The 14,750-nt window shown below is 32.1% G+C and overlaps 3 protein-coding genes across 5 annotated transcripts; 1 reads left to right on the top strand and 2 right to left on the bottom strand.

Annotated features, from left to right (window-relative positions):
• Positions 1–231: 231 nt before the first annotated feature.
• Stma (Protein EFR3 homolog stmA) lies at positions 232–7,428 on the top strand. Of its 3 annotated transcripts, XM_078193227.1 has the most exons (17): positions 232–502; positions 1,563–1,668; positions 2,531–2,607; positions 3,019–3,134; positions 3,385–3,547; positions 3,702–3,854; positions 4,009–4,115; positions 4,202–4,345; positions 4,447–4,525; positions 4,600–4,735; positions 4,831–5,102; positions 5,182–5,354; positions 5,446–5,806; positions 5,883–6,082; positions 6,167–6,266; positions 6,340–6,495; positions 6,589–7,426. In XM_078193227.1, the coding sequence occupies exons 4-17, from the start codon at positions 3,040–3,042 to the stop codon at positions 6,739–6,741; spliced, it is 2,292 nt and encodes a 763-aa protein (XP_078049353.1). In that variant the 5' UTR covers positions 232–502; positions 1,563–1,668; positions 2,531–2,607; positions 3,019–3,039; the 3' UTR covers positions 6,742–7,426. The 3 variants fall into 3 exon arrangements, with proteins under 3 accessions (XP_078049353.1, XP_078049335.1, XP_078049343.1); XM_078193209.1 differs by lacking the exon at positions 1,563–1,668 and having other exon boundaries at positions 6,589–7,428; XM_078193217.1 differs by lacking the exons at positions 232–502; positions 1,563–1,668 and adding an exon at positions 2,246–2,380 and having other exon boundaries at positions 6,589–7,427.
• Positions 7,429–7,433: 5 nt separating this feature from the next.
• Positions 7,434–9,507, bottom strand: Fkbp12 (peptidyl-prolyl cis-trans isomerase Fkbp12). Its single transcript, XM_078193241.1, has 4 exons — positions 9,274–9,507; positions 8,889–8,936; positions 8,406–8,592; positions 7,434–8,029 (listed from the first exon to the last, which is right to left on the bottom strand). Exons 1-4 carry the CDS (start codon positions 9,308–9,310, stop codon positions 7,972–7,974), a joined length of 330 nt encoding a protein of 109 aa, XP_078049367.1. The 5' UTR covers positions 9,311–9,507; the 3' UTR covers positions 7,434–7,971.
• Positions 9,508–9,771: 264 nt separating this feature from the next.
• Positions 9,772–12,412, bottom strand: LOC144474896 (DGAT1/2-independent enzyme synthesizing storage lipids). The gene is made up of 6 exons (XM_078190276.1): positions 11,920–12,412; positions 11,597–11,735; positions 11,427–11,521; positions 10,982–11,343; positions 10,704–10,907; positions 9,772–10,532 (listed from the first exon to the last, which is right to left on the bottom strand). Exons 1-6 carry the CDS (start codon positions 11,966–11,968, stop codon positions 10,425–10,427), a joined length of 957 nt encoding a protein of 318 aa, XP_078046402.1. The 5' UTR covers positions 11,969–12,412; the 3' UTR covers positions 9,772–10,424.
• Positions 12,413–14,750: the final 2,338 nt, after the last annotated feature.

The following is a 14,750-nucleotide window of genomic DNA, read 5'->3' on the forward strand; positions in this document are numbered from 1 at the left end:
CATAGAGCTCCACAGACAACCCCATTTTGGCATTGATTTACGTGGACCACGACCATGAGGAGGACAGCTTCTATTCGGAGCGGCGCCACGAGCTCGCCCACCCTCTGTCTGCCGCCCTTCCTCGCCTCGACAACCCTTCGCACAGGCGCGTGCTCGCCCCGTGACGTAGTCAGGGAAAGTACTGTCAAGGGTGCCCTCGTGCGTCGAATGCAGGTTAGTGGGGCACGGACGTCGCGACGCCGAGCGTCGTCGTCGTCGCTCTCCTATTACCAGCTCGATCCTCCCGGACACGTCTTCTGCCCGGAAACTTTTATAGACAATGCTTCCTCGGTGTCGCTTAAACGGGCCAGTGAAACATCCGGGATCAGTGTGATTTTTCGTTTATAAAACCACCCATGGGACACGTGGAGGACCGCAAAAATGGCTATGATCAGATGTTGCTTCGAGACGGAAATGCCGGACGTCTTCGAGTCCGTCATACAGAAGTGCACTGACCCTGGCTGTGAGTACAAATCGTGTTCTAATTGTTGTTCATATTTGAAGGGATGCCGTTGATTTTCAAGACCCACGCTACATTGAGATCGTTAATCATGGTTTGGAGCTTTGTATTCAAGTATCGCGTTCAAACAGATGTTAATAGCGTTATAAGTGTAGAATTTTCATGTCGATATATTAGCATGCACGAAACCTTTTTCATTGAGTTTGATTTTATTTTATTTGCGGTTGCCGTAAATTCATGGAAGTGCGCAGTATAGTTATTAGGTTTCACTATTAGGTAGACACGCTCCTGTAGATTCCCTTGATTAGATCTTTACGTCCACGGAATTTATTTAGTACATGGGATAATTGTGGACATTTTTATTTAAAAAATAACAATTGGTCGTATGCCAACAGTTGAAAAATACGCGATGTCTTTAGTGCAAACTAAATAAATTATTTCTTCAATTTTAAAGTGGAGCTACTGTTGCGTTTTATAGTAAATCGTACGCACGATTTGTAACAGGTGCACGTGTGCTCAATAGTTTTGCACTCGCATAATGATGGAGTTCAATACAAATTTCTTTTCGTCTAATTTGTAGTTTAAATTCAGATTTGACGTAGCAATTATTAATGTCATATATGGCTATCGTAGATATATTGTTATATGTTGCTTTCCGTATAACTAAGCTGCCATAATTATTAATAAGAAATTGCCGAGTTAAGAATACTGTTTAAACAAGTTCTATATAGCTGCCACGTGGTATTGTGCGAACAGACGGATATTATTGATTTCTGAAGCCGTGTGGTTTAACATCCGAAATATCTTGTCTTATTCTACTTCGGTTGGCAGATATTCTCCTTAAATGCCACGAGGGTTACATTAAACAAAAGAAAATAAATTCCCTGTCGTTCGTGTTCCAAATAGATATTGATAAACATGTAAAAGAAAGTAATTACGCTTGAATATGTTTAATATTTGTAACATGTTTTATAAAATATAAACAAATAATGCTGATATTTGTACACTTTCTTTGAATATCATCGCGTGAGCTTTTTACTTTAACTTTTAATTTGTCTTTCAGTTAATCATCTTAAGAATACTTGTCGTGACGCTGCGTATTAATATCTTGTAGCAATAAAAGTGTAAAACTTCTAATAATTGACAATTAGAAATACTATCCGTAAATGGTGAGTAAATTCTTGAAATTATTATTTTCAGGATAATCAAAATTAAAACTAGATGATTGAGAATAGTGAATAGTGGCGCCATCTAATAGTAACATATGAATCTTTCATATAAATGAAATAACTCATTCTTTTTTTAATTTACTTTTACATGGGAGTAATTGTTATTATATACTCTGTAAACAGCTATCAAACAGTTAGCTATATTACTATATCTTGTTTATGATTTGGCAATAACCATGTAAAAATATATAAAAAAATAGATAGAATAACTAAAATTGAATAGCTAAAATAAATAGACAGAATAACTAAACTATAGAATTGAAATTTGTAATTTTTTCATTGCACGTGCCGTGGCCATTGATTTACAGATAAAATTGCTAAAGAATAAATCCATAGTGCCATCTATGTAAAATGCTCTGAACTATTTGATTAACTTTGGTAGTAGATGGTGCCATTATTCATTTTTTATACATATTTTCTTATTTTATGAAATATTTAATTATTGTGCAAAGCCCGCTATTAATACTTTCACGATAATAAATGTTTATACATAAATTTTGACTATCCGGTAAACAAATTACGAATATAGCATGTTAGTATCAAGGTGCGGTTTTAATAGTTCAATATTGCACTCCATTGATAAAATCAGTCGATCGAAGTCTGCTTGCCTTCTAGTGTGTATTGTACTGGCCGGAATCTGTCGAAATGTTTGGTAAATATTATAATCCAACTTTGACACTCGCAACTTATTTGTAAAACAAACAATCTTCTTGATTCTATGACATTGATGACTGTCGAGTGTTCTATACAATTTACAGCGTTCTACATTGTATTTATTATATTTTCTTCCTATTGTCATTAGGTTGTTGCTGGTGTTGTTCTGCATTACGGCCACGATATAAAAGACTCGTTGACAATATTTTTCCAGTGAATCCACAGGTAAACTTCATTATTATTTATCTATTCTATAGATAGTTTCACAACTTTCACTCATCTATTTTAATAAAGAAATTAAAAGTTTTCTTCAATTTTCTTGTTATATAATTCGCCTCGAATATGTACATATGCATATATATAACTAATATCAACAGTATTGACAGTTCTATGTAAACTCAAACGCAGACAAGTATATTACAGTATATTTCAGTAGTTTTACTGAAATAAGTTTTTTATTATTTCATTTTATTTTCAGAAATTTGTTTTTTGTTAGGTTTATATAAATTATATGCATTTATTGAACCAATGATCTTGTTTTAAACATGTTTTACATAATACCATTTTTTATTATTACAACAATTTATTTTTAAACGTTATATCTTAATAATTTGTATATATATTTTTTATAACTAGGATGGCTTAGTCAAGAACAACATGGAAAAATTGACCTTTTATTCATTAAGTAGTCCTGAAAAACTAGATAGAATTGGAGAGTATTTATTTCAAAGAGCTTCCAGAGATATTTACAGGTACAATATCAGTGATATAAATAGTATAGAATTATGTAAATTGATCTTGTTATGACTAAAAGTGCATACTCATATGATTGATGCGAGTCCTTGTTTGCTATGCTACAAACTAGTCATAAAAATAATTGTATGTCTCTAGATGTATTATGTCTTTTAGTCTTCAAAAAAATGTCGTTTGTATATTGGGATGTATATATTTTCTTTTCACATTTAAGCAATAACATTAATACAATTATCTATGCATTAACAGGAGGAGAAATGGATTTGTTGTTATTGCTATGGAAGCAATGGATATTCTTTTACTAGCGTGTCACGCCCAAACATTAAATTTATTTGTTGAAAGTTTTTTGAAAATGATACAGAAGTTATTGGAATCAACGGATCCACAGTTACAAATATTAGCAACACAATCTGTAAGTTTTAATGACCGTTATTATATGCTAATGTGTTTGTATAGATTAATTGTGTTACTATGATTTATATTATTATTATCTTTTTCTGATGCATAAAATAATTATATTTTTGACATCTTTGGATTCAGTTGAACAAACTCCTGGCTTCTTCTAGTTTGTCCGATTTGCCAACATCGAGCAAGATACGCCGTCTTATCACACACGTTACGATTTCTTTGTATCAAAGTACTCTGCAATGTGCCACTCCAATAACGATGACCCTGGGATCCGTAAGCAAATACAACTCGCAGGAATTCAAGGATTACAGGCATGATTTTCTATATTACTGTTATCATGTAACGAATATATGTCTTACATACTTTGAATCTAGCTCTATCTTTAATAATTTCATTAATAAGTGTGCAAAAAAAATCGAAATTGTATTTGGATATAAATTAATAGTTTAAAAATTTTGTATATAGGGTGTCGTAAGGAAGACACTTTCAGATGACTTGGTTGAAAACATATGGGAACCTGTTCACATGGATAAAATAGTTCCTTCATTATTGTATAATATGCAAAATTCGAGGTAACATATTCAATTAAGTGTGGGATGTGTTTAACTTCATTTTGTTCTCAAATTATGATGCTATATTTATAAGTTTATTCTGATAGGTATTCTACTAAAGAAGATGCAACACCAGACAATCCAACAGAAGAAAGAACTGATCCACCACAATTTGCAGAAACATGTATGAGAGAACTAGTTGGACGAGCATCGTTCGGTCACATTCGATGCGTTATTAGGCCAGTGTTAAGGTACATGAATGCTTTTATTTTAATTGTCATTTGTTTTTGTATTTTCTATTATAGCAATAACTTATTTACGTAAATATTAAAATGATAATATTTATTTGCAGACACTTAGATAATCATCAATTATGGGTTCCCAATTATTTTGCAATTCATACATTCAGAATAATTATGTTTTCCATTCAGGTTAGTAGAAATATATTTAGCCATTTAAATACATGTAAAAAGAATGTGTGAAATCATTAATATATTTGTTTTAGTCTCAATATTCTTATACAGTTGTAGAGGCACTAATGAATCACCTTGATGATCATTCGAAATCATCCCCGAAAATTCGAACCAGTATCGCAGATACTTTATCTAAAATTATTTCAATTGCAGCCGGTGAAAGCGTTGGTAAAGTTCATTTTATCAAATAGAACGAAAATGTTACTTAAGATGTATCTATAATTTTATTTAAACTATATCTTTTATACAAAAATTTGTTCAAGGTCCTTCTGTTTTGGAAATAATAAATTCCCTGCTAACACATCTTCGAATAAGTGTAACAAGAAATCAGTCGTCTAGCAGTGATGAACAATTGTACCAGGAAGCCCTTATCAATGGTTTGGGAGAATTCGCAAATCATCTTCCGGATTATCAAAAGATAGAAATTATGATGTTTATTATGAGCAAAGTTCCATACAGCCAGCCAGACCGTGCAGTTTCAGTTGGTAAAGGAGACGTATTGCTCCAAAGCATCCTTCTGAAGTCTCTTTTAAAAGTAATTAATATATCAGAATAATAACAAAATTCATATATAGTATATCTTCACTTTCAAATACTATTTTACTTGTTCCCAGGTTGGCACAAAGTATCAAACTATACATTTGAATACAACATTTCCACAAAGCTTTTTGGAACCATTGTTAAGAATGTCGCTCGCAGCAGACGCTGAAATGCGACTATTGGTACAAAAGATTCTTCATACTTTAATCGACAGACATTTAAACATTGTGAAACTTGCAAAGCCTACGTAAGTCATTTTTAATCTATCTAGGAAGATTTTATTTCTGCAATTAACTTTATAATTATAAACAATCAATTATTATGTATCTGTTAAACAGAGTGAACATCAAGCTTCTGGATTTAACTATTGAGAAAGCATCCAGACCAGACGTAATTTTCATTCGAAAACACGGCCCTGAAATTTATTTAGCATTATACGAATCATTAGAACTGGCGAGTAACACAGTCGAAAATGTGGAGTCTATATATACAACATTAGCCTTACTCGCTGTAGAATTAGCTTCGGAAGAAACTGTGTTGGAACTATTAAGATTAGTGTTGAGCCTTCAAGATTTAGCTTTAACAAGTGGACAAATCAGTATTTCGCTCAAATTTAACTTGCATAGTATTGTCATCAGCTTACTGGTATTGATTTCTTATGTTTGTAATATTACTTCGCTCATGGATTATACAAGCAAAGTAAGTTACAATGTGTTTAATGCATCAATACGTTCAGAATAGATGCACAGTCTCTAACGTTGTTTGAACATTTAAGATCGTGGAAGCACGCCGAAAAGAAGCACCACATCTCTTACCCGATTTGCAGTCCCAATATGATCCAGGTTTATCAACTAGATTACCGCCAGCTTTACTAGTTGATCAAACTGTTTTAAGTGAATATCTAAAAGGAGCAGGCCTCGATAGTGGGAAACTGCAGCAAGGATCTGGTTACAGCAGTACTTCTTTACAACATCGGTAGTATTAGCACTATTTTTAATTTCCCTGCTATTTTTGTGAACAGTTCAAAGTTTTAATGATGTATTAATTAACTGTCCTTAGACATTCATGGGTTGATAGTGCTGGACGAAATTCGCTGGCTGACATAAACTCAGGTGGTACAGAATTAGACAGTGGTGGCTCATCCCCTGGTGTTCAAAAGGTACGCAAATTTTACTCATATTTTAACACACTTTCTACCTTTTACTCATTTCATCAATATTTATATGCTATAGAAACTACCAGGGGAAGAGTTAACTTTCGAAAGCATGAAGAGGATTCTAACAGAGAATAATAACAACCATGTAATGGAAGAAGAAAAGCGATTACAATTGTCGAATTTGTTTAGAAATGCACCATTCCAAGATTTGGTGTCGAAAACTCAACCAAAGGTATGGAGACTTATATTTGATTAATATAATATAGAACAATCTCTTGTTTACAAGATACATGAATTATTATTCATATTTTAAATAATTTTACAGCATGACGTTCTCCAAAGTAAGTTATCAGAAATATTTAACACGTTAGCCGTCGATCCACGTAATACGTCCCAACCAGGTGGACCACCAACAGACACCAAACCGAGTCAAGCGCCAGCTTATGAAATACATTTCCCAGAATTGTTTGTTTATTAAACCAGTATATGCCTATGCAATTATAGACAAGTTATATGCTATAGCAATTATTAGCAATTATGCAAAGAATAATTTATTTACATTATTTATATATTTATATGGAGTGTTCATAAATATGTTCTTTTTACACATAGTGCATTTTGATAACTTCAACAGTTATACAGAATTATAATATAAATGTATATATTTATTTGTAGTTATCATTGGAGGTCTAGACAACTATCCTTACAATAGTTCAGTTTAGCTAATGTGTAACAAGTATTATCTCGATTTTTTTTACATAATTTGTATAAATACTTTAAGTAAATCGGGAAATGTAATTCAATTACATAGTTATAATTTATACCATATAGTTAGTGACGCGCAATTCATGCTATGTTTATATTTACGTGACCTGTATAAAATAACACTGCTGATTAATTTTTGCGTTGCTGAGATTACTGATAAACTGACCACTAACACACCGATATACTTTATCAAGAAAACTTGCTTTACTGCACATCACTGATGTGAATTGTACAAAATTGTATCAAAATTGTAGATGACGAGGTTTATGTACACAGAGAAAAAGAAAGAGTATGAATATTGTAAAAATGTTAAATATTCATATAAATTGTAATTAAAACAAATGAAGCTTGTTCAAAATCGTTAAGCATTTTTCGGAAAATAAATGTTAATTGTGGACTAATAAATACCTTCAGAAATCAAAACAAGACAATTTATTGAATTTTTGCATGTAAAGGTCCATCTATTACAATATCAGTACAATCATTCTTCTTTGCATTGCAAGATTTATACAAAATATCCAGGTGATTGTTTACCAAGTACTAAGTAATTGGAATGAACACAGATGTCAGATTATATATCAAACGTTTTAAGATTTATTTAATTCAATTACTCATAATAATAATGCTATAGATTAGCATTTAATTGAGTAATGTAAAGGGATAATCTTATCAAGGCATGAAAGAATACAAGAAGTATTCAGATATTCCGTGTCGACCGTTCCTTGGGCGTTTGTGTAAAATTGTAGTTTATATAATCGTGCAATAGTGGAACACAAAATTAATGTCTGAAAATTTTGTTTCATTCTTATGAGCAATCGAATTAAGGTTAGTATGTAGAACATACCACTCGTACAATGACTACTTAAGGTAATGCAATTTGAAGCGTTTAATTATCAGTGGTTCTGATGTGTGTAGTCAATTCAGTATACCCTGGAGAAACTCTTCAAGGCTCCACCTTCAACAACTCCACATCAAAGATAAGAACAGCATTTGGTGGAATAGTGTGTCTTTGTCAAGGAGAATATAACAAAATATATTTTGTATATAATAAATTAAAAAATTGATATCAAAATAAATATTTTAAAGTATTAAATAATGATGGATCTGTTGATATATTTTCATCAAGTATTAAAAAAGATGGTAATGACTTTATGAATTGCATAAATAAATTTTTAAAATATTCACTATACTTATAATCTGTATTTTTTTTTTTAAAAGAACACATTTGGAATATGTTCATGGTATCCGCTCCAATTATATGTATATTATAAGTCTGAAGTAATAGAACTATTATAACTATGAACAGTCATTTTTTTAAAGAAATTAATAAAAAAATAAATATAATATTATAAATTTGTACTCTATATTAAAGGATATACTCCAGGATGTCCTCGGCTGCCATAGGCAAAGTCTGGTGTGCAAGTTAACCTAGCACGCTCTCCAACGCACATCAGAGCAACTCCATGGTCCCACCCTTTAATAACTTCTCCTTTACCTATTTTGAATTTAAATGGCACCCCACGGTCCCTGCTAGAATCAAATTTTTTTCCATTGTCCAGGGTACCTATTAAATAGTTAACAAACATAATTAAAATTTTTATAGAAATTACTTTTTCAATATGCGAATAATTTTACTTTCAAAAGATTTGTGGATTTATAAAATTATAAAACATTTTTAACTATAATTTTATGGCATGCTTGATCACAAACAGTGGTACAACTATTTATACAAGACGTTCAATAATTTATTTTTATTCTTGATATTCGTTCGAGAACATTAAAAAAAGATATTGATTATTTGTGCAGTTTATTTTCAACATACGACTCGATATGCAGATTCTGATAAACACGTTTACCTACCTGTATAGTGAACAACTACAGTCTGTCCTTTTTTCGGATATGTCTGACCTGCACATATGAGACATTATTCAGAGAAATCTGGCATTGGAAATGAAAAATACAAATTTAATAAAGTTTTACAGATTCGTCGAACATATTAACAAATGCTCGCAATCACCTTATTTGGAAGAGACCGTAGACGGGACATGCTTTTCATAGAATTTCAGGTTGTAAATAAATCCGCGTTGATGCCACTGCGGCATGTTTTAAGCAGGATACAATTAAAAAGATGTAATCGAAATGAAACGCGATGTAAATATAAATGAGGGAACAGATCGAACAGAGGGAAATGAAAATCGTAAAAGAAAAGCGAAGGAACGCAGAATATCGAACACAGAATAATTACCATCCCCAGGAGAAATAACTTCTATCTCCACGCCCATGATTACGTATTTTCTATCACTGCAATCAGTTCTTCTGTGAAGAGACGAGTAAATTTCGTTATGCAAAGCCGGGCGGTTTGTACCGGTAAGCAGAATTCACATAAACGTGGTCCTTATGGCTGTAAAAAAACGATGCCAGTCCACTGCTGTTCGTTGAATATATGTAACAAGGTATCCGCAGATACCCTCGGGAAAGAAATTTTAACTGGAAAAGCCGCCGATAGGTTCGCTAGTATCTCATTACTTCCGGTAACATGCAGCGATCAATGTCAACACTTACGATTGTGGCAAATTTAAACGTTGCTTAGTTTAATCAACTATTTTTTAAAAGATCGACTTATCGGTTTTGCAGTCGAATGTCGTACACGTACTTGTAATGAATTGAACGACATTTTAAAAGCCGGGTTTACATATTTTATTATTTTTTTCATGTAAAAAATTAATAAATAGAACGACTTAGTTAAATTACAATATTTAATATTGTATGGAATTGTTGATGGATCACAAACTGTACCATATAAGTACATAGTATAAAACATTTTTAAAATAAATAAAAAAGTTCTAACAATTGTATACTTATAAATTATAGATATTTATACAACTTATTTCGATATGTATGCAGAGCGTTGAACAAAAGGTAAAAGAAAATTAAAAAAGAAACCATATAAAAGTTGGTTTTCGCATGATTTATTAATAATTAAAAATTACTCTGATTCTCTAATTTTCATTTTTTAAATTTTCTCTTACTCGCTGACCAACACTCTGTGTATAGATAAATATGTGTATTACAAATTGATCTAAATTGGAATAAATATGTTAACGTAGTATTTTATACCATCCATTAAGGTAAATCGTATAAAATATCTATCCAATAATTAGATAGGTTGATCCTTATGCTCTAAAATTATGTATCGTATAATTTCACTGGTATAAAGTTGATGCCATATAAGTTATTTCAATGTAAATTAAGAATAAGTAAATATTATAAAATAGTTTGCACCATAGTTTGAAAACCTAAGATTTAGAATCTAAAGTAACAACAATAAAACAACTGTTAAATGCTTTGTCAAGTTATCTTGTATAACTTAATGTTATAATACTGAGACAAGTAGATCTATAATTCTTTCTTATCTACGTCGCGTATCCTTTCTAGCAAGGCTAGTGATATACTTCCTGGTATTCTCTGATGTTCTTTTATTAAATCATTAAGTGCGTCGGCGACCTGGAAGTTATTTAATAATACATTACTATAAGTTAATCATTCTTGTTGTGATTTATTTTTAGAAAAAAACACCTGAAATGTATTCATAGCAAAATAGTTATTGTGGCTACCAACTTATTTTAAGCATCTTTTTCTAAAAAGCTGTAGTACATGTTTTTCCATTTTTAGTACCTTTGTCTGTAATTCTTCTGGTGTAAGACTGCTGTCATATGGAATTGGTTTACCAATATATGTTGTCAATTTAACTGGATATCCTCCATAAATAGGTACGAAAGGAAATCTTGTTGCAGCATATATTCTCAACCATATTCTTCTACCCCAACTTATAGTTCTAAATGCTTCTCTAACATTTCTTGTAAAGAAAGGTATTACGCACTGTTACAAAAATATTAACATTTCAAAGCAGTCCAGGTATAAAAAAAAAGAAATGTAACATTAAAATAGCATACCACTTTAGCATCCAATGCCACTTTAGCAAAACCTACTCGTTTTTTCCACATCAGTTCATAATAAGAGTCTCCAAATTGAGCTTCATATACACCACCAGGTGAGATAGCAAGCATATTACCTTCTTTTAGAATATTAGAGCATGTTTGTATAGTACCAGGAATGACCTTTAGCACATCAGATATTATAGACCATCCAGGGCATTTAAAAAGAAATCTATCTGCTACCGTATGAATCAATCTTGAATTTAAAAGTAACACTTTTGCTATGAAATAATAAAGATCTACTGGTATTGCTCCATGATAATATACAAAAAGTACTGGCTTGTCTTTTGGAATATTTTCCAATCCAATTACTTCGTATCCTACAACAAATATAAGTAAAATCAACTACAGCCATATGTATAATATATACCAAGAAAATTATAACTTTAAATTTTTAACATACCATACCATATCCAACCATGAGCATCCCAAACTGCAGCTACTACATTACGAGCTGCATTTCTCCAATCACTTTCATACGCATTTCTTAATCTAGCTCTGTTATAATAAAATATTAAATGCATATATCAAATACTTTATTTACTGTACATATTTGAATTAATAAATACATACCTATGTAATTTATATACATATAAGATTAATGCTGTCAAATACAATAGTACCACAATCACAAGTGGTAATAAAAATGTTATTAGAAGTGGCATTAAAAGCCATGACAGCCAAAGTGTAAGGTCCACATCAATATATTCAACTAAAAATAATAATTCATAAACCAATTATTAATATGATATATAATACAGAATATAAATTAGGTATAACTAAACTAGATGTATAAATGCTACTAAAAATACAAATGAACTGTTTGTATAATTCATTATCATTGAATTAATGATAATAATATCTTCTTAAGAATATGAATAAAATATCATTTTTACCTATAGTATCTTTTAAAATTTTTCGTAGATCGAACATTGTAGAAAACATGTTGGGATTATGAAAAAAAGTGAAAACTGCGTTTTCAACACTTTTAGCACGACTAAATATTTGTTATTACATTAAGTACCATCTGCAAATTCATTAACATCACTGCAGAAATCAATCACTAATATTTGCTGCTGAAAAACCAGCAGCTCTCATTTATGTTCCAGAATAAATTCATCAAATTGTTAATTATCTTCGTTAAGATTCAAGATCTTTATACTTTGTCATTCTATGCATGTTGTATGACTTAACACTTTGCAGAACACTGCATAATTCGTCAATGCTTTTAAATATTTAAGTACAAATTACAGATTAATCTTATTTATTTAGTATAAGATGTTATTTACGCGCCAATTCATTTATAAATAATTTAGTACAAATAATTACAAATCGAATGGATTGATACCAACTGGTACTATATGATATGTCATTGTCATCACAGGTTGTTTTATAGCCGACTTCGCACATGTCAGATTTGATGTTACAGTAGTGCCTCGCCATATTGCGCCATGCCAGAGGCAAAGGGCTAAAAAATTTGAGGTATGGTACAGAAACTACTATTCTCTGATTGGTTGACGTACCATAGCAACCGCAAGCGAAACGAATCACAACGATGACTAATGTAGCTTGTCTCCCTTTATTATGCTTGCAATCTCACCCCTTTCGCGCATCTGCACGCCTGGTACTCCATATGAAATACCCGGCACGATATTCGACTTGTTCTTATCACTAGCGGTATACAACCACCCATTACTAAAATGAATGCTATATCTTTCTAACATGCTCAATATAAAAGCTAATGTTACAACCAGTGTAATATAAACGACACATATTGTTATATTCCTATTAAGGAACATAATTAAATTCTTATAAATTAATATGATTATGATCAGAAAATGGTAAGACAAAATAAACACTTAAGTCCATATTTTATATTTAAAAATATCAATAAATTGGTCTAACTCAATGTGCGATGACTTAAACAATTGCTCTCTAATTGCCCATTGTTGATCAGTAATTGTTTTTAATTGCTTATTCATAGTTTTTTAGAAATTTACAAGAAACTTCTTCGTATCAACTAGGGACTTTAAAAAGGAGCCGTAGAATTTTAATGCCTCACCGTAATATCCCCATACGGATCCATAAACGCTCAGTAGAAAGACCTCAATGTAGAGGTCCGTACAAAAATTGCTTTTCTTTGACTGGTTGACGATTTACTGCTAAGACAAGATCCACTGCAAACTGAATGCTCATTACAATGTACTACGGTGAAACATTAGTGTACTATCATTTCTTAATTCAAGAGTTTTTTCTTCTCTCAATTCAAAAGTCTTTTTATCTCCACTGTTCTACTGCGCATCCACCTTTGCGCAGTTGTTCCACTTTGCCGCTCTATTTCAAACACGTGGCGCGATATTTGTATTCTACTTTTCGCCCCATAGAATTCTCGGCCACATTTGTTAACGAATTTGCGAATGATGCTCAATGCACATTGAGACACATTGTAAAACATGTTTTTGTAGGAAATATTACAACACGTTGAGCAGGATAATGTCTAGTTAATTGTTACATCACAACAGATTGAAAAGAAATTTACAGCAGATTTTTAGTAGATTTAGCTTATAGTTAGGACACCTTTACGGTAATTTAGTGAAGTTTTAAGGCAGCCTTAGGGCACATTTAAGCCTCATTTAGAGCAGTTTTAGGGTAGGTTTAAGATAGTTTTAGAGCAGTCATAGGGCAGTTTTAAGTCAATTTTAGGGCAAATTTACGACAGTTTGAGTTTTGGGTCAGTTTTAGCGTAGATTTAGAACTGTTTGGGGTAGATGTAGTTCGGATTTAGGACAGTTTTAGGTCAAGTTATTTTTACTAATTACAAAGTTATTCATAGTTTACGTATATCAATAATTTTATACAGTTTCTCATGCATGAGGTGTATACAACGTTAATTTTATAAGCTTTACACTGATAGCGTTCCAAAAGGCGAATACAATGCCTGGACAGATCCTAAGTCATTGATCAATGCATTGTCACACAAAAGTGATATTTCAGATACTTAACAAATGTAAGTTTGTTAGCGAGAATCGAGTGTTTTGTACACCTCATTCGCATTGTAACTGGTTTCATGATTTGGAAGTCACAAATTCGTGCGGTATGTATATTCGTACATTTTCCCGGTTCTCCGGTTACAACGCATGGCTTCTTTCTATTCACGTTACACGATACGTACCAGTGTATTTCACGATTGTTACAAACTTATCTCGTTACATCTCAATAGTGTGAGGCGGCGCACACATGCACCTAACATGATGCAACGTTACAATCCGCGCGTATGCATTGCACTGCATTTATCGCGAAACAAGCTTGATGATAGTTATGTATAATTAACGCGCATGTAGATTCCACCAAAAATCACGCCGCGCGTTAGTAATGCGACTGCCGATGCATTTGCCATGCTAACTAGTTGCGCGAAGCAAATGTATGCCTGTGTTCACAATCTAACTCGAGTATCGAAGGCTATCGTGATAGTTATGAACTATTGAGCCGTTAAGTAGACCATCACAGTTGTGGTTTGAAAAGAAGATAGAATATATTTTGCGTTTCCGGTTACGTATTACATTTTCAATGCTGTGGAGTCGGTGCTGTGTCGATCAATGATGGAAATACGTCACAAGGTTCGAATTACCAAGCTGGATTTTCAATTAATTAAAACTGACCGCGCTTGTAAGCAGAGACAGCGATTGTGATCTATCTAGAAAATATATGAACTACTTGCGAAAGGGTG

The sequence above is a fragment of the Augochlora pura genome, chromosome 2, assembly GCF_028453695.1.
Source record: "Augochlora pura isolate Apur16 chromosome 2, APUR_v2.2.1, whole genome shotgun sequence".
NCBI lineage: Eukaryota > Metazoa > Arthropoda > Insecta > Hymenoptera > Halictidae > Augochlora > Augochlora pura.